This window comes from Engystomops pustulosus, chromosome 1 (genome assembly GCF_040894005.1).
Source record: "Engystomops pustulosus chromosome 1, aEngPut4.maternal, whole genome shotgun sequence".
Taxonomy (NCBI): Eukaryota; Metazoa; Chordata; class Amphibia; order Anura; family Leptodactylidae; genus Engystomops; species Engystomops pustulosus.
Window position 1 is genome coordinate 211,344,325 of NC_092411.1, and position 19,626 is coordinate 211,363,950.

The 19,626-nt window shown below is 37.7% G+C and overlaps 1 protein-coding gene across 2 annotated transcripts in view; it reads left to right on the plus strand.

Annotated features, from left to right (window-relative positions):
• Positions 1-19,626, plus strand: part of EGF (epidermal growth factor) — a 100,525-nt gene that overhangs the window by 71,529 nt on the left and 9,370 nt on the right. For both annotated transcript variants that reach the window (XM_072119309.1, XM_072119308.1), the window contains exons 15-19: positions 3,109-3,270; positions 4,917-5,033; positions 7,625-7,750; positions 17,776-17,923; positions 18,603-18,764. In XM_072119309.1, the coding sequence (XP_071975410.1) occupies positions 3,109-3,270; positions 4,917-5,033; positions 7,625-7,750; positions 17,776-17,923; positions 18,603-18,764 (715 nt within the window). The remainder of the gene's footprint in view (positions 1-3,108; positions 3,271-4,916; positions 5,034-7,624; positions 7,751-17,775; positions 17,924-18,602; positions 18,765-19,626) is intronic.

Below are 19,626 nucleotides of genomic sequence, written 5' to 3' on the forward strand. Positions count from 1 at the left end.
ATATATGACCTGAGCAAGCAGCACGTTCTTATTGTGCTTATCTACAACATATTTCAGATGCCTCTGGCAAAGCTTTCCTTTCTTCTTTTAAACTAAAATATTGAATTTGAAAAGTGGCCAAATTCTATCAGTGTTTCACAAACTGCAACAGAAATGAAAACTGCAGAAAAGATTTCATCAAACTTTAACTGCTCAGGATTAGTAGTGTCCTGTGATTAACCCAATTGTCTGAAACGTTTAAAGGATTTTTGTAATATATATTGGGGCAGATTTATAAAAAGTGTCCTAAGGTTAGACAGTGCGGAGTTAGACTGGACAGTCTTATTCTGCACCAGATTCACATAAGTATCTGGTGCTGGGTGATAAATCTGTCCTAGTATAAGACTGTCTAGTCATACTCTGCATCTCCTATTAATTGGCTTACTTTACACCAGAAGGTTAGGACACAATTCTGTCGGGTCAGGAGTATTTTTGGCACACAGACCTTTTTGGTGCTTTTAACCGGCCATGCCCCTTTTGTCCAACAAGTTGTGGAAGAGACAGAAAACTGTTTAAACCCCTTTATAAATGTGGTGCAGACAGTTTTTTTGTGCAAACTACAACATAATTCTGTTGTAGAGAGATTAATATATCTCCCCCAATTAGTACTATTGGGGACACAGGTTTTGTCTGAACAGCAGCACAAGAATTTAAAGGTACGAGTTTGAGGAAATGTATAATTATTAAAAAAAATTAACTAGTTTTTTATTTATTAATTTGGGGGCAAAAAACTGATATATTTCCAGTATTTCCCACCGATTGACACTTATCTCCAATAATGAAGTAGTGAACTGGACCTGTGATGACATCATGATGGGGGAGCCAGAGTCATGCTCTGGTTGATGCAATGTCTTTACTGCTTTGTCTAAACTGCTACAACTATCTGTAATAATCTGCAGCAACCAGATCAGCACAGCACCATTGCAGTCACTCGATTGCCCTCTAACTTCCAGGAGAACACGAACAGGACACGCTTACTCATTTATGACAACATTGTTAGGATTCTTCACCATGTGCCTTGAATTGATACAGCATGATCAGCATTGATTTATGCATACTAATTTACATCAATAACTTGTTTTATACTATTCTATGAATGGGAAGGAGTTTTATCATCTCATAACATACTACTATATTGAAAAGTATTGGAATATATACACATTATACGTACAAGAGCTTTAATGAAATCCTTAGGCATTGAAATTGACCTTTTTAGCTAAAACAGTTTCTACTATTATAGAAGACTTTCTATAATTTGTGTCTGTGTGTGAGTGGGTGCCCATTCATCTAAAAGAGCATTGACCTTTCTGAGTCCAATGGTGCAACTGTCTTAGGCCCGTTCCACACTTGCGAGGGTGATTCAATGAACTCGCATCACACTCGCAACGCATTCTGCCATGAACGCACGGCCCGAACGCTGCACACCGGGACTGAACTGACATGCTGAGTTCACTCCCAGTGTGCAGCGTTCGGGCCGTGCGTTCCCGGCAGCATGCGTTGCGAGTGTGATGCGAGTTCATTGGATCACACTCACAAGTGTGGAACGGGCCTTAGTCTGCTGAAACATTAATATTTTCCTTCACTGGACCTAAGGCCTTATGCACATGAATGTGTTTTAGTGCCGTGGACTAGCCGTTTTCCTCAGCAGATAGTACATTGCCCCATTACTTTCTAATGGGAGGAAGTTCCCTTGTTTGCGGCCCATAAAGAACACATTTGTGTGCATGCCGCCTTATATGTCTGAAAACAAATATTATCCTATTAAATTAGGATATATCTTAAATTTATGTTTGCATCAATTAAAATTCACCAATAGTACATAATCTTATTACTTATTTTATTTATAACAGGGAGCAGTTACTAAGGTAACAGGCATTGAGAGTAATCAGGGATGTGTATTTGTCCTGGTGATAGGCTATTTAAATATTTTTATTTGTAAATGGAGTAATTCTAATAATGACTTGTTATATAAGCAATTTTTAGCAATTGCGCCATATTTTATATGGGACCAGAAACAACACTAACCAAAACCTTGTAAAACAGGAAATATATATATCACTAGTCTTGGCAGAATAGAGAAGCAGCATTATGTCAATATTATTATGCCGTCCCCTTTTCTACCTGGAAAAGTGTGACCTGCCAGCTGACACTGATGAGCTCATTATAGAAGAAGACTTTCCATTCATAAAAAGGTGTCAGAGTGGTGAAGTGTGATAGCAGACAGCCCCCACGTCATGTGCTCAATAAAGACATGATGGTATGGAGCCATGGAAAAGCTGTTAATGTCCCTGAAAGAACAGCAGGTAATGTGGGATTAAGGTAATCTCCTCCCAAATGTGTCTTTATTTACAGGGCACACTCAGGTATATCATTTATAAGAGTTTTGTGTTGCGAGCTTATCATGTCATTATATTGTGGGTCCTCTGCACGTTCTCCCTAAATAGACAATAAAGCACATGTGAGTCATTGTTTTTCTACGAGCTCATAACTACATTGCAATCATAATCTTTTATAGTGTTAGGAGGATGGAATTAGAAGATCCACTTTGTTTTGATACCCTTCATGGATTGAATTGTATTTCTGGCTGGAGCATAAAGAATGGAAAAGGGGAAGAGAACTGCTTTAGATGCCTTGATGTAGCATAATGGAAGCTTTACTGTGCTGACTATCTAATCTGAGAATACTTGTGATGTGTCCAGATATCCTGGCTTGGCAGCCACTGTGTTCTGAGGGAGTGTCCTCGTTCATCTTCTTTAAAGGCCTAAGGCTTAAGCCCTGGCTCATGTTCAAAGTGAAATGCATTAGCTTGTTAGAAGTGTAACACTTTTATTCAGCCTTCAGTTTAAACTTAGTCTATGCCTATAACAAAACATGCACCAAATTATGAGACAGTCCACCAGGCACCTGACTATAATAAAACATAATTCTACTTCTAGCTGTCTATATTTATCTACTGATCCCATTATACACATAATGCCCAATATAATACTAGCAATAATAAGAAAGCTCTGTGATATAATGAAAGCGTAATTAGTTTAAGATGAAGTTTGACGGTTTTCTGTGTTCCAGCCATTACTGACTACATACCCGAACCTAGAAAAGACATAACTGTAGGCAACGAGGCAAGGCACGATGAGTCCTCCCTCCATGGCCCACTAACTACCGTCTTTTATGAGACACTTGATGATCCTTATACCAGCGATGAGCTGGTTGCTGAAATATTGGTTTCAGGTAAGATACTTTCTGCTGAAAAGTCTGACTAGTATTTTTTTTTAAGTGTCTATTTATTTTATAATTTTTTAATTCTCTTGTAATTTTGATTTGTTAAAACGTCTGTATCATTATTAGGTTTATTATACTATCTATCTATAATATATTTTATCTTTCTCTGTAAAAAGTTGTAGTGGTTAATGTTATTCAAAAATTCTGTAGAAATTGAGAAAAAAAAGTGAGTGTCATAAGCAGGAAGCAGCAAATATTTGTCAATTCAGTCTCTGGAGACCTTTTAATATATATATTTCTATCATATTTAGAATACATTTTTTATAACTGAATGTGACAATTATTTCTTGTAATTTACATATACTATATCTTATCTATTTTTTTGTATAATTTCATCCATTGAACTTGATTTCCAACTAGTAATTATTTAGTATGTTCTGTACTATTTAGCATTAAACATGTAATAACAAGCAGTTGTGCATCAAAATGATCTTTTATTGTCGTAATGACAATTATATTTATTTCGGAAACTGTAGTTTTTCTGTAATTACGTTTTTACTGCAGCTTGTGTAAGACACTGTACTGTCTTGGGTACCTTGGTTTGTGAAATAATTGTCCAGTTTAAAAAGTGGGCACCTGGGATTGTTAAATAATTGTCCAGTTTATAAAGTGGGCACCTGGGATTGTTAAATAATTGCCCAGTTTCCCACAACATAAAACAAAGTTATTAGTAAAGTCCAACATAAAGCAAAGTTATTATATTGTTTAGAAATTATTGTATAAAGAATTTGGATAAAACATTATATTAATGGTGGCCTAATGATTAAAAAATACAATTTTGCTTGTCTAATTCTTAAGATGTTAAATTAAGATTGCAGTGTCTTTTTATATTTCTGACATGATTACAAAAAGCCTTAGGAAACCTTAATGCTAGTTCAATGTCAATGAACATAATTGTATTTTTTTTTATAGAAAGTGTATTTGCATGACTTTTATAGTTCCTTCTCATTGGAAATATTTCTGTATTTACTATACTATAATATAGTATAAATAAAATAATAATTGACAATTCTAATATAGTGCAAAATTAATATTTTTTTATTTAACAAACAACAACTGTAGATTTTCTGAACATAAAGATATTTTATAATTAAATGTTATTTTTAATTGTCCATTAATCAACTATGGGTACAGAGGATTTTTTGTGTCTCACATTGTTCTTTTGGAATAAAATATTTTTTAGCATATTGTTATGTATATTCCCAATTCATAGGACTATTTAAACTGACCAATTAAGGAAATGTATTTGTATCAGTCACACAGTATATAATATTATACATTTCATTTTCTATTTAATTGGTAACAATGATGAGATGCTCATTTACACATGTAGAAACTGTATTGAATCTGTGTTATTTTATTTGCAGTGTAGACTGAGCTAGGGATTCACACTGTTAATCTAGTCAGATCTTCCCTTGTTGGAAACTATAGACAGCTATATACTCTAATAAGTAGTTGCTATGATTGTATTTTCGGAATAATCCATATTGACCTGAAAAAGTGATTTTAAAAGGTCACATAGTAGGGGCACCTGTTCTTCATGTAATTCTTACTTTGGCAGATTTGTAAGCCTGTTAACTTTGTTCTCTGAACAGATGACAGTTTCTGTGCGCATAGCCATTGCGATATCAATGCACGTTGTGTGCCATCAGAAGATGGACCAAGATGCCAATGCTTGGAGGGCTATACTGGGAATGGCAGGACCTGTAATGGTAATGACATTTGATAAATCCTTTTTTATGACTTTATCATTAATAGTAGGTGACATAAAGGTATGTTGAGCACTTTGTCAGCGCCAAGCAATAAATTTCTTCCCAAGCTCCCTGAGTGCATCACCATATCACAGTTATAATATGTGTGTTGGCTATGGGAATCTATGTGAAAGAACAGGTTGACACTGACATAATAGGTTAAAAATTTCCTTTATTTATTTCAGTATAGGGCTTTTTGATATAGTAGCCAAGTAAATCTGTTATGTGCCAGAGGGAGAACTTGAAGCTACAGTGCCCCACTGCAAACACATGAACCAGTGCTGGTCTCTTCGTTTAGGGAAAAAAACATCATCCTATGGGCATCTTGAGGTTCCTGAGCACCACAATTTCTGCACCCCTCAAGTTATGCCTCTGATGTTTGCCAAAACCGTGGAGATGTGTCAGAAATAAATAATTATGCCCCAATGATTTTTATTGGCAACAAAAACAAACATAAAGGGGTATTTGATGGATTTGGGGAGGGGTAAAAGAGAGGGGCATGGGGAAGTTGAACAGACGAAAATATTCCACCCACAATACTGGGCACATATGGAACTAGCCCTTTACACCCTAGATACAACCTCTTCTAATACTTTAGTTGGATGTAGCTAAGAAATTTGCCACCTTATTTACTCTGTTTTATGTTGTATACAATAGCATAAAGTGAAACTCCAGCAAAAAATATGTTTTCCTTCCTGCTTCCCTGATTTCAGTGTAAATATAGAGAATGTTGAGTGTAAGACATATGAATCCCTCCAGTGCAGCCTTGTCTCTGCTTTCATTAGACTCCATCATGATGTTAGATTTATCTACCTCTATGATCCATTAATAATTATCACATGATCAGATAGAGACAATTCCACCTCTGCCTGCTGGGGGAAAGTGTGATAACTGTTATCACATTATTCTCCTACAAACTGTAGAGACCTTCAGTATACAGGAGGCTGCATGTTCACCTCCATTGTTATTACTTTATGACAGAACCATCTCTAATGCTCAGCAGTAGCTATGATGAGCATTGTGATCCCCCTCTGTGAAGAATCTGTGTGGTATAGTCCATCAGCAGGAAGTGCGAGAGAAAGAGACCTCCTGTCAGCCACACAAATCCATGTCATTTTTATCAGGTCATATTGTGATCCCACAACCAAAGTTATGAGAGATTTTCAGATAGAAAGCAATAACTAAAGGGCTTTGCGCCTGTTTTCTGACAGATTTTCAATGTTCTTTTAGGTGTAAGTTGCTTGCCCAGGTTTTTAACAAGTGTCTGCGCGACCCTTTTGTGGCGCAGCTGTGCTAGCCACCATGCAACACAAATTAGGGGGCATTCCGGCACTCAGTCGGACCGTGCACCAGATTTAACATGCAAAGTCTGTCACACGCCCTACGTTAAAAGTGCACCACAAAAAAAGTTGGTGAACTCTGTTGGGCCAGTGAAGGAAAGCAACAGATTTATGTTTTCTGCCACACATTGTTAATGAATCTGTCTCACCGAGCAATTGTGCCCCAATGACTTGTGTATAGTGGAGGACTATTCATATAATGAAAAGGAATAAAAATCACTCTAGTGTCTCTGTAAAGCTCCTAGGTCCAAGTGAAAAATCTGGGACCCTGTTGTAGCAGAGTAGTGTGTAGATCCCAGGCTTCAAGACCGGATAGACTCCACTACTTCTGCATCTGCTAAAGCTATAACCCTACAGTACAATAAAGCTGAGAAATGTTAGTGTGAATTGAGAATTATATTAATTGTATTTCTGGAGATTCACATAAGAAGGTCACTTCAGTAAAAAACATATATACTAATGATAATATTTAAAATAAATGAAATAATACCTTTAAATCATTTGCATTTAGTGTTGTTAAAACATATATTTAATTGATTAGGACACTATGTAACTATTATGCTACATAAACCCATATATAATATACGTATACACATACATTTTCGCCTAGAAACCCCAATAAAGGCTAATTGACCCCAGGAGGAATGAGGCTGATTGTCTCTGCTGGTTACATCATTGTCAGGATTTAGTAAAACTAGTTTGTATGGGAAATACATACAATCTAAATATCTGACTTTTATTTTCAACTACGGCATACATCTCCTGTAAATGAAAAATAGTATAGTGTGGAATGTACTGTATACAATGAGTGACACCACTTGTACCATACTTCGAATGCACTGTGCCTTGTTTCATGAATTTTAAGTAATCCTTTTGATAAAAACAAATGCCACATATTTCTCAGTATTAGTAGGAGTAAACTAGGGTGTAAAATTTGCAACCATGGGGGAATTTATCACAACAAGTCTGATGTTTGCATTTATGCTGCAAAAAGTTGCATGCCCATAATTGTGGCATTTTAATGCAGTTGCAGACATGCAACCTTTCTGGAGCAAAAACATGCAGAACATAGAACATAGACCCGTCGGAGTTGTGATAAATCCCACCCCCTACCCCAATATACCCTTAATCAGTACTCTACTTAGTCTTATCTATATTTTTAATGATTATTATTTGGACATATATAATGTTTATTCATATTTCTTCTCTCAGATATTGATGAATGCCTTTTACAAATTGCTGTTTGTGACCCACACAAAGCGGAATGTATTAATATGGAGGGCGGTTACATCTGCAAATGCATGGAAGGCTTTTTGGGAAATGGTCTTGAGTGCATTGGTAAGTTGGATTAAGTCACTTATATATCTGCATAAATGCTTTTTGCTGTGTTGTTTTGCTGTATAAATATACTAGTTAACATAGACCATTAAGGATGTGCTGCGTCAAATATTGTAGGGCAACTTTTTGTTACCCAGAAGATACCAATTTTTGGGATGCCTATGCAAAAATTCATGCCTTTTCCTATTCATACACTTGCTGGAGCATCTACTCAGTTCTGGTCCTCTCAGAAAGACATTCTGTCACTCTGTTTTAAAGGGGGTGTTCCAAACCCTCAAGATAAATTCCTTAAATTGGTGATGATTTGACCCCACGAATCATGAGAAATAGTGCCCTAGCAATGAGGAGAGCGGGGTATTAAGCAGTCTGTTTCTCTCACTTTACCCATTGTTCTAGATTTACAATGGTTTCTGAATTAACAGAAACAATTGGAAACTATGGTGTTCTAAACTGTGGTCAGGTTCTATCAATCACTATCACAGCAGTTATATTCATTTACAGTTAAGGTCCAGTTAACACCACTGTTCAAAATTCTGTTTTTATTTCCGCATGAAAAACAGAAATATAATGGACAACATTTCTCAATAACAGTGCAAACAGCACAATGTGTCTTTCCCTGTGAAGTGTGCAGCGTGCACCAGATTAATGAATTGTGGCGCACATTCTTCATCAATTTGGCGCTCCCTGCGTGTTGGAGCACGGACAACTCAGTTCCAAGTCCATAATACAAAGATAAACGCTAGGTCCGGCTTCACACAATCCAGAATAGAATATGGTGCCATGCCATGATGAAGGAGTTTTTCTGAAACGCGTAGTCATCACTGCTGTGTAGACCTGTGTTCTCCATATGTTCATTCGTTTCTACTTTATTTTTATAAGAAGATGAAATAAAGCACTATGTTTTTATATTCTATTCTGGATTGATGTGTGAAGCCAGACCTAATGCATTTTTTTTGGTGAACTTTGTTCATGCTGCAGAATTGTGGCGCATGTCGCACGGTCCAACTAAGCAGTAACACGCCCCTTTAAGTGCACATTTTTCTGTCTTGAAATGTGTGATAGTGTAAAATAAGCCGTAATAAAAATAATTGACATAATAAGTGAATTAGTGAGGGACATGTATGACTCCTATTACTTCCTTTTTCTTTTTTTTTGTGCAACTCTTTGTAGTTTTTTTGCAGTTTGTAACTTTTTAGGTGCAGAATCAAACAGCGTACCAAAGTTACCTGCCTCAAGGATTTAGTGCAGTGGCCGGATTTATGTATGTAGCCCAAATGTTTGTTTAACTTGTAAGACTTTTGGTAAACTACTATTTGGGATTAAAAAGTCGCACACCACAAAAAGTCACAAAAGTGAGACTAAACAGGCAACTCATCACATGTATCACAAAGGGAAAAAAACTTAAGATACACCGCAATGATTAAGTAGGCCGACTTCAGGAAACTTGAAAAAGTGGAAAGCTGAAAAACTATGATACATGTGCCCCAATGAGTCACATTCAGACTTGCGTTATAATTCTGCTAGTTGTCATTGAAAATGTGTGATAGACTTGGTAGAAATATTGTTACAGTAAGTCCTTTCACTCACTACAAAAGTTAAATCACTGTCCACTGACTGCAATTGTTAGAATTGTTTCAGTCAGGAGAATCTGACAAAGACTCATGCTTCACATCCCGGGAAAGCTGCTTTTGTATTGACTTCTTAACTTGATTCTAGTTAATCAGAGTTATTCTTTCACATTTCCGTTTTTCCAAAAAATCTGTTAGAATTCTGATGCCCAGACAAAAAGACTGCAATGATTTACTTAATCTGTCTGGTCTTTCTTGTTGCACAGGTTCAAGTTTTTTTTAAATCTCATGATAATGGTTTACTTATTCAAACACATAACTCACTAATCCCTGAGGACACAAAATTGCAGTAAATATTGGCATCACTCTGCAGTCATTGTAAAGCTAAGGGCTACAATGCCGTCTAGTCCCTCATGTTTATCACTGATATGTTTCGTCAGTGATTTCTCCCAAGAGCTCACAATCCTAAAGTGATTTGTCCTCAGTTGATGCATTGTTGGATGAAACATTTATTAAGAATAAAAACAAATTGGAAAACATGTCTCAAAATTGACTAAAACATGGCATGCCCACATTGTCCCCTTTTTTGGTGGACCAACGCCCTATGACTAAAAATAACATCTAAGTAGAATTGAGAAACATTTGTGAAGAATGGATGTATAAATGAGACCTTTAAATTAAGTGCCCTAAATCCCAAATAAGGACCAATTCACATCATTGTCATGATTTATTTTCCTTTTCTTTATTAACCCCTTAACGCTCTGCGCCGTAGCTCTACGGCGCAGAGGTATAAGGGATGTATGAAGAGGGCTCACGGGCTGAGTCCTCTTCATACAAAGGTGGGGGTTTTTGCATTTTGCACAAAACCCCCACCGCTAATAACCGCGGTCGGTGCTTGCACCGATCGCGGCTATTAACCCCCTAAACGCCGCCGGCAAAGTCGCCGGCGGCGTTTAAAAGACGGCGGCGCGTGGGCGCCGCCATCTTTTTTTCGATCGCCACGCCCCCGAACGTCATCGGGGGGCGGCGATCAGTTGCCATGGTAGCCTCGTGTCTTCTTTTGACACGAGGCTATCTGGCAGCTGCATATTCGTTACAATGAGCCAGTGGCTCATTGTAATGAATGTGCTGCAAAAATGCCATATATTGCAATACAGAAGTATTGCAGTATATGGTAGCAGCGATCTGACTATCTAGGGTTAATGTACCCTAGATGGTCTAAAAGATAGTGAAAAAAAAAAGAAAAAAAAAAGTTTAAAAAATAAAAAAAATTAATAAAATATTAAAAGTTCAAATCACCCCCCTTTCCCTAGAACGGATATAAAACATAACAAACAGTAAAAATCACAGACATATTAGGTATCGCCGCGTCCCAAAATGCCCGATCTATCAAAATATAAAAACGGTTACGGCCGGCGGTGACCTCCGAGGCGGGAAATGGCGCCCAAATGTCCGAAATGCGACTTTTACACCTTTTTACATAACATAAAAAATGAAATAAAAAATGATCAAAATGTCGCACAGACCTCAAAATGGTAGCAATGAAAACGTCGCCTCATTTCGCAAAAAATGACCCCTCACACATCTCCGTGCGCCAAAGTATGAAAAAGTTATTAGCGTCAGAAGATGGCAAAAAATTTTTTTTCTTTTTTGTACACATTCGTTTAATTTTTGAAAATGTATTAAAACACAATAAAACCTGTATAAATTTGGTATCACCGCGATCGCACCGAACCAAAGAATAAAGTAGGCATGTTATTTGGAGCGAAGAGTGAAAGTCGTAAAAACTGAGCCCACAAGAACGTGACGCACGTGCGGTTTTTTTTCAATTTTTCCACATTTGGAATTTTTTTTCAGCTTTGCAGTACATGGCATGTTAAAATAAATAACATTACGGGAAAGTAAAATTTGTTACGCACAAAATAAGCCCTCACACAGGTCTGTACACGGAAAAATGAAAAAGTTATGGATTTTTGAAGTTGGAGAGCGAGAAATGAGGCGAAAAACCCTCCGTCCTTAAGGGGTTAAAGGGAAGAAAGTATTAGGGACCTATTACACTGAAGGATAAAAATTATTTTTTAATGTCTTTTGTTTTTTACTCCTGTTTTTGAATACTGCTTCATTTTTCTGTTTAAAATAAATCACACATAATGGGAGGCAGACCTAGTCTTTTTTAACATTAAAGTCTATGTATAACAGTTCCATTATTCCGTCCGTTATTTTAATCATTTATTTTCATTGTTTTTTACTTTTTGTTTCTAAACTCACCCAATTAAAAAAAAGCGAAAAGATTGTGTACAAGAAATCATAACGCTGTTTCTATATTTGCATGTCTTTTACTAATATACATTTTGGGGCACATTTACTTACCCATCCCGAGGATTTCACAAAAAGTGCATTGTCCATGTATAATGCACTGTGCCGCGATTCACCAAGATTGTGGCCTGATATCCTGTATGTGTCGCTTCCCCAGTCAGGTCAAGTTCACCTTCTTCTTCCTAGTGTATGTAAGTGCTTGATCTTGCGTCACAATTTGAAATTTAAATCCCGCACTCAGTCCGAATCAGTTTGATCGTCCGGTGGCTCACCCCCTGATTTCTGTTGCATGAAAGCCAGCGCAGCTGCACCACAATCCGATCGCGTGCGACACAATCCCCTCTTAAATACCTGCCACAGCCATGCAAAACCCGAAAACGTCGGAAAGGTAAATAAGCCCCTTTATGTCTAAATTGATTAATTCTTTTGCGGTCCCTGCTCTTAGGTCAGTAACTAAAGTCAACATCTTCTATGCTTTATATCTGCATTTCTCTGCTACTTGTACCAGTTGCACAAGAAAAGGACCTAAAGGAACAAGTTTATAGATTTATTGGAAATCATTATTATAAATGCAAAGCTCCAATCAACAATGACCCAGTTGTTAAACTCATCAGATTCTAGTTCTGTTGAATAGTCATGAGGGTCATCAAGATGACACTTAGATGTAACAATGCCAGCTTTAGGCAGAATATGCCTTTTCTTGTATATTATTTCAAATATATTTGAAATATCTGTAGTTTATATTGAGTACCAGGAAACTGAAAAATATTGTGTACTTTATTATCATCTTATTTTGTATTGCCCTTAAATCCAGAAAACATTGTATCACAACATAAAATAATTATTGCTGCCATACAGAAAAACCAAATATTATAGGCATACCATATCATAAACATAGACACTTCTGTTGCTCACATTACTTATCATTGTCAGCATTGAATTATGTCTTAATTTACCATACTTAGGAGCAGAAAAACACAGCTCTAATCTGTAATGGAACCCAAAGGTTTGTCATGATTCCCAATAATTTATAATCAGATCTGTTGGGTATTTATCATAGAGTCTGTTATCTTATCAAAGAAATAACCCTTTGTACTGTGTTTTTACCCAGCAAAACTTATATGTAACCGTTACGCACAGTATGCAGTATGAAATATCAGAGCACTCTATAATAGAACTCATCAGCAAGAAGGAGGTACATTTTTCTGGAGGTTCATAAATACACTACATATCCATGATGAGGAGATGAAGGGACTGTGTTGATGAACTTGGAAGAGTTGCACACTTGGCTGAATACTACACATACTATGATGTCTTTTACTTGGATGGAGACCACATTGTATTTAATTGCATTAACTGTACTGGCACTGCATTTATGTTGTAATCTTGGTACTGGTATGGTATCTATGTACTAGGTTTGGTTCTGGCACTGTATCTATGCAGTAACCTTTGTTCTGTCATCATATTCATGTAGTAAGTTAGGTTAGGGTAAACTTTGTTTCAGAATTGTATCTTTTAATGAAGTTTGTTCTGGTATGTTATTTATGTAGTAATCTTGATTCTGGAATCATTCTACTCCAAACAGCAATGCCAAACTTGAATCATGATTGGTGCTTCTGTTCAGTTGGTGAGAAGGGAGTATGTAACTCTATAGTAAGCAATTCATGTAGTAAACCGAGTTCCTGCTGTGTACCTTTATAATGAGGTTAGTTCTGGTATACTCTCTATGTAGTAAGCTTGGTTCTTGTACAGTAGCTATGTAGTAAGCTTGGATTGGGTCTAATGGGGTAGAAGATGAAATAGAATGTGGCTGATTTATCAATTTGTTTATAACATAATTGGGGGGGGGGGGCGGGAATTTAACCATGTGTCTCAGGTTCCGGCAGTCTCCAGCTAGAAAACACTAGTCTTTTGCTGTTCCAGATTTATCACTGAAATGATGAATTCTGGTGCAGTATAAGACTGCAACTAATAGGAGTGTAAAATTAAACAAGTCAGTCTTAAAGGGCATCTACCACCAGGTTGAAGGACTATACGCAAATAAGCCTGAAGGGTTTCAGGCTCATGTGCATACAGTCTTTTATCCTGGTGGTAGATACCCTTTAAACTACGCCAGAGTAATCAGTCAGTTTTACTTGAGAGAAAAACAGTTAGCTCTCCTGACATGTGTTAGTAAAACACAAGATATTAACAAGGAGAATGAAATAATACATTTTTGATTTTTAACAGCGGCCATCCCAGACACTGTTCTATGTTAATTGCATGTCTCGGTCTGGGAATGCACACAGCAGTTTTGTGCACTGGAGAATGACACCAATTCATACACTAATATGTTTCCTGGAACTTCAGCTAACTGTATGTCAGACACATTTACACAGAAACCTAAGTGCAGATAGAGATGTTGGTTAACCAACAAAATATAACTCTGGAGCCAAAGTATTGTTACATATTTAATAAGCTTTTCATATGTCTTTGTCTGCAGTCTAGTTATTTTTCACTTAGTTTCCATTTGTGTAATTAGATAATTTGAATATAAAGGGGTTGTCCACTTTGAGAAGATATTGTTTGTGTAAGGAAAAACTATACAACTTTTCAATATACTTTCTGTAACATTTCCTTATGGTTTTGTAGATCTCTGCTTGCTGGACAGATTTCTATCCAGTGAAAGTAAACATAAAAGCTTTCTATAGCAGGACAGCAAGCAGAGATCTAGAGGAGTTGATACAGAAAGTATATTGGAAAATTTACTTTTCCTTACATATATAATATCAATTATTTGCTGAAAGTGGACAACCCCTTTAATATAGAAATGTCACCAGACTGACCAGTATTATGTTAAGACGTAGTTGTTTCTCAACAATTCGTTTAAGTGGGGTAGTTCTCACTTGCAGAACTACTGCTAGTGCAACGCTGTGCAAAACCAGATTTATGATTTGCGATTTTTAAAAATAATCTCAAAAAAGTCGCACTCCACTCCCCTCCTGGCGTATGTGCTGTTATTTTACACTACTTGAGGTTATTTAAAAAAAAAAAAAAATCCCAGAGAGATTTATTAAGGAGCCAACACCACTTTAATAAATCTGAAAAGTAGCAGAGCTCCAAAGGCAAACAGAGAACTATCGCCAAGAGCCTGCTTAATGATAAATCTACCCATTTTACTTAAAAAACAGAATAATGATAATTGACATGTCTCATCAGGAAAAACCATATGACGGAATCAGAAATTTGACATGAGAAAGTTGTCGTCTCTGGCAGGGCCGGCTCCAGGTTTTGGTGGGCCCCAAGGCGATAGAGCGTCAGTGGGTGCCTTCATGGGCCACCCTTCAGTAGCCACACCGCCGCCCCTACCCTGCGTAGCCACACTGCCCCCTCCCCCTGTAGATACACTGTATCCCCCCCACTCCAGCTACACTGCCCCCCCACTCCAGCTACAATGCCCCCCCCCCACTCTAGCTACACTGCCTCCCCCCACTCCCTGTACACACAACACTGTATCCCCCCCCCCCTCCCGCTACACTTCCCCCCCATCCAGGAAAGAAAAAAAAACTTACTTCGGCATGTGCCGGCTCTGAAGCCGGCACACGTAATCCAATGATGTCATCATGTGCGCCAGCTCCGGAGCCATCACATACAGTGGGGAGTGCCACTTCAGGGGAACGAGGAAAGGTGAGTTTCGGATTCTGCTTCAATGCTGCGCTCCCGATGGGCGCAGCATAGAGGCAGAAAACAACACCAACCGGAGGGGGATCATTTGTACCAGTGTCTTAAAGCTACACTGGTACAATTGATCCAGGGGGCCGAGTGGGCCCCTCCAGCACCCCGGGGCCCCGGCACTTACCTGGGTACGCCAGGTGCTGGCGCCGGGCCTGGTCTCTGGCTCAGGACCAACCTACATATGCATTATATGGACTTTCCAGGAGCAAGTCTACTTAAAATGGAGGAATAACATTTTATATTTAATAGGAGGATATCCTTTCACTCTGTAATGAATATTAAATTACTTCTATTGTTCTTGGATTGTTTTACTATTTTCTCCCTTTCTGTGGCTGACTTTTCGCTATTTATGTCATCTGAATAATCCTATGTACTTAGCCCACCTCCTCTTCTGTCTAGAGCTCTGTTTACAGCTTGTATATACTAAGTGCAGTCTTGTTGGTATTAATTATGTATGAGTTACATCTATATAGAGTGAGTGTAGAATTAAAACACATTTTCAGGAAGAGGGAGAGATGTGATAGTGTTTGTATTGTACAAACCTTTTACTTTAGTCCTTTATGATGACAGGGATGGAAAGATGGTAAAAAAACTAAAACAACTTCTGGCATACAGGTCATGTAAAAGTTGCAATTCCGGTTACACGGCTAGGAACTAAGATTTCTCCCCCAAACCACCCTCACACTATAGGCGTGATGAGGCAGACTCACCAGAAGCCCGGCACATGTTATAGCTGAATTCTATGCTAGCCAAAATCTTATTATACAGTACTAGTATATCCTGGGCATTGTGCGCTTGAAGGGTAAAAAGTATAACATATCCTTGTCAGAACCATTTTTTCTCAGATCAATCATACACTATAGTTTGTTAGGATCCATGAAAACATGTAAAGCTCTACCAAGTTAAAGCTTCGTAGTCCTGCTCTACTTTTCTCCTCCACTAGAAAATAAAAGTTACATATTAGCCAATATATTTTTCCATATATAATACTTTCAAGTTTGTTTGCTTTTTTATCTCATGTATACAAAAAATATTAATCTGTAGACAATGGGGGGGATATACTAATTGTGGCACAAGCTCGTCTGTTGGCATCGGAGATCAGTCTCCGCAAAGCACAGCCCGATGTATTTAAGTGTGGCAAGGCTGTTAGTAATTAATGGGTAGACGGAACTGATCAGTCGGGCGCCATAAAAATGCTGACATCAATGAGATGTGCGCCAAAATCTTACATGGACTGCGACTTAATTTTGCTATCTGACCATTTTTTCCTGGTCTATCGTGCGCCCAAATTTGCGCCTAAAAATGCTGACAAAATACACATAAATGTGGAGGATAATGTGGAAACGTTAGGCCACACCCACTTGTGCCAAAAAAAGACGGAGGAGTCGGAATAGTCAGAAACATCTGTTCTTTCTGGCGCAAACTCATTATAAATGATCAGCAACAGTACTGCGCAAAAAAAACATTAAAATCCCAGCATTTTTTTGGCCCCAATGTGTGTTATACACATACGCTTTATACTGAAAGATGAAAGATAATAAATCCAAATTACTTTCTATACTAGTGCAGTGCCCTGGTTTAGGGTGGCCTCAAGTGTATGCTAGGTCCACAAGGCACCGTCGAGGTGTCACCACATGTTGCTGTTCCCAATGGGAAATAAGTCCAAAGAGTCAGGGTCTACAGAGAACTCATTTACTGATGAAATTCAGCTACAAAACAATACACCCAAAGCACAGGGCCGACTTCTCCCATCTACACCCTGGCAGAAGAAAGGTTATATGCTAGAGACTGGACTAGCTGTCCCTCTCTTTCTCCAAAGCCTGGTACCCTGGTCACAGGCTAGGAGCCCAGGGTCTATGGTAGAGTATCCCTATCACAGCTTCTTATTCTGGTTGCTCATGTAGACTGTCAGTTCTCCATGCTGGTTGCTTATATAAATTTTACACTGAGTCTCCATAATATTCTATGGCAGCAAGGTTCTTGTAAACAAGTTTCCAGACAGCACCTGTCATTCTAAAGGTCAGGCTGCATGGTTGTCTGATAAATAAATGGTTTTTTTCTTCTGCAAAAATATCTACTACAGCTGGAAACTTACTGACTTCTCTGAGAGATAGAGATGCACAATCAGAAATGCCTCTCAATGTTCATTAACCCTTTCTACCAGTCTATTCAGATAAACAGAATGTATATAATAAAACACTATAGATAAATGCAAATTAACCCTTTGAAATAAAATAAATTAAGAAGTGCTGATTTCGCATGGGGGAAATATTGAAATGTCCACAAATGGCCAAGTTCTATATTCCTCTAGTATAGGGCACCACATAAGAGCTTTAAAAAGGTGACTGTTTCAGCTACATCCTTATGTCCTGATTTATAATCTTATTGTATGATGTGTCACCCATGTATTTATGGATAACTTCGCAGAATCATCAACTACTGCCAGCACTGTGAACACGACAGCAAACGACACATCTGAAAAAAGTCACACACAGGAATGTCCCGCTTCCCATGATCACTTCTGTTTCCATGGCACATGCAGATACTTTCCGGATCTGGATGACTATGGCTGTGTGTAAGTTCTACAAATTATTAGTTACATCATTATATAATGATAATGATGATCTAAACTGAATGTAACTTAATATCACACGGAAGTTCAACAATAGTTATGCTTTCTTGCCAGAAATCAGTAATTTATCATAACTAAGCAAACCTGTAAATCAATATTCCAAAAGCGAAATTAAGCGGTTATTATGCTAATCATGGTGGTTGTCACCAAAATTTCTAAGGCTTCGACACAAAAAACCCAAAAATTATAGTAAGGATATGTGTTTTCTATTCTCTTTGTGTTTACAGATTTGGCTGTTATCAAATCCATCTATATTTATGGATTTCTTGTATTTTTAAATGATCAATGATTAGAGAAGCCAGTAGGTGGCACTATTGACCTAATAATAAAAATGGCTCGTGATGGAAGAGCTGCATGTGGTATTTCATTTTTTTTCAGCAAGGGCATGAACATTATTTAACATGAATCTTATGTAAAAAGAAAGTGCATTTTATTTAATAATGATTTGTCTTCATTGTTATTTTCTATAAATGAATTGCTAAAATGAATTGAAAATGGAAGCTGTGAATAGCTCTTAGGTGTGTGATAATGCTACACATGTGACAATTCTATGTCTAAAATGCAATATACAGAACTACAGGCATTTATATGTGCATTTCAATGTTTATGTTGTGCATTCCAGTTGCATTGCTGGATATTTTGGTGAGCGATGTCAGACTGATGATCAGAACTGGTGGGATAAGCAGTCTACACAGTTGAAGATTCGCAATGTCACCATTAGTGTTTCACTGCTAGTTCTGATGCTTATACTGGGACTTGTTCTTTTTGGAGTATACTATTACAGGTAATTACACTTTATATTCAATCTAATAATGCTTTCTGTCTCATATCTGTTCTATAAGCCTCTTACTTTGCAGGGAACCTGTCACTAGAACAGACCTCTTTAAGCTGCTCTGTAAAGCTAAACTAGCTGCAAAGTCCTTGCGAAGTGCCAAATGCCATGTTCTATATGCTGGTATGACATGCCTGCCTTATGTGAACCCTTTTGAAAATCCACTGAAATATTTTGCATTAGTTGTGCTGTTCAGCACATTGCTGATCTTCCAGCCTATGCTTAGTCTGAATAGTATACAAGTGCATTAAGAAATTTTAAATTTATACCGGTTGAATTAGTTTATATCAAAATAATAGAAGCATCTACATAGGACTCTATAGCCGGGGGTCACATTCAGAACCTACTAGACGGGAGGCGGTGTTGTTAACAATGGGTGCCAGTCTGCCTTGTAAGCCTCTTGATGTATCCGGCCACACGGATGCTTGGTGGGGCTATCATAAATATTCTCCACTGTATCCATGTTACTTAAAGGGGTGTGTCAGGATTTACTGTTGATGGCCTATCCTCATGTTAGTTGAGCAGTTGGGGGCCTGACATTTATCTTCAGCATTGATCAATTGCTTCTGGCTCTGTGTCCCTTTGATTACAGTTGTTTGATGGGGGCCTATAATAAGGATATGACATTAATAATGATCCTGGACAACTCCTTTAATACTATTTATTATAAATGGCATCTATAATAATGCTGGTTTGATCAAATTAAAAATTCAACCATGTCCAATTGCTCAAACACATGTGAACTGTAAAGTCTACAAAAATGAGCAGCCAGTATTGAGAGCAAACGGATACTGATTCCTACTGAGAGCTGGCA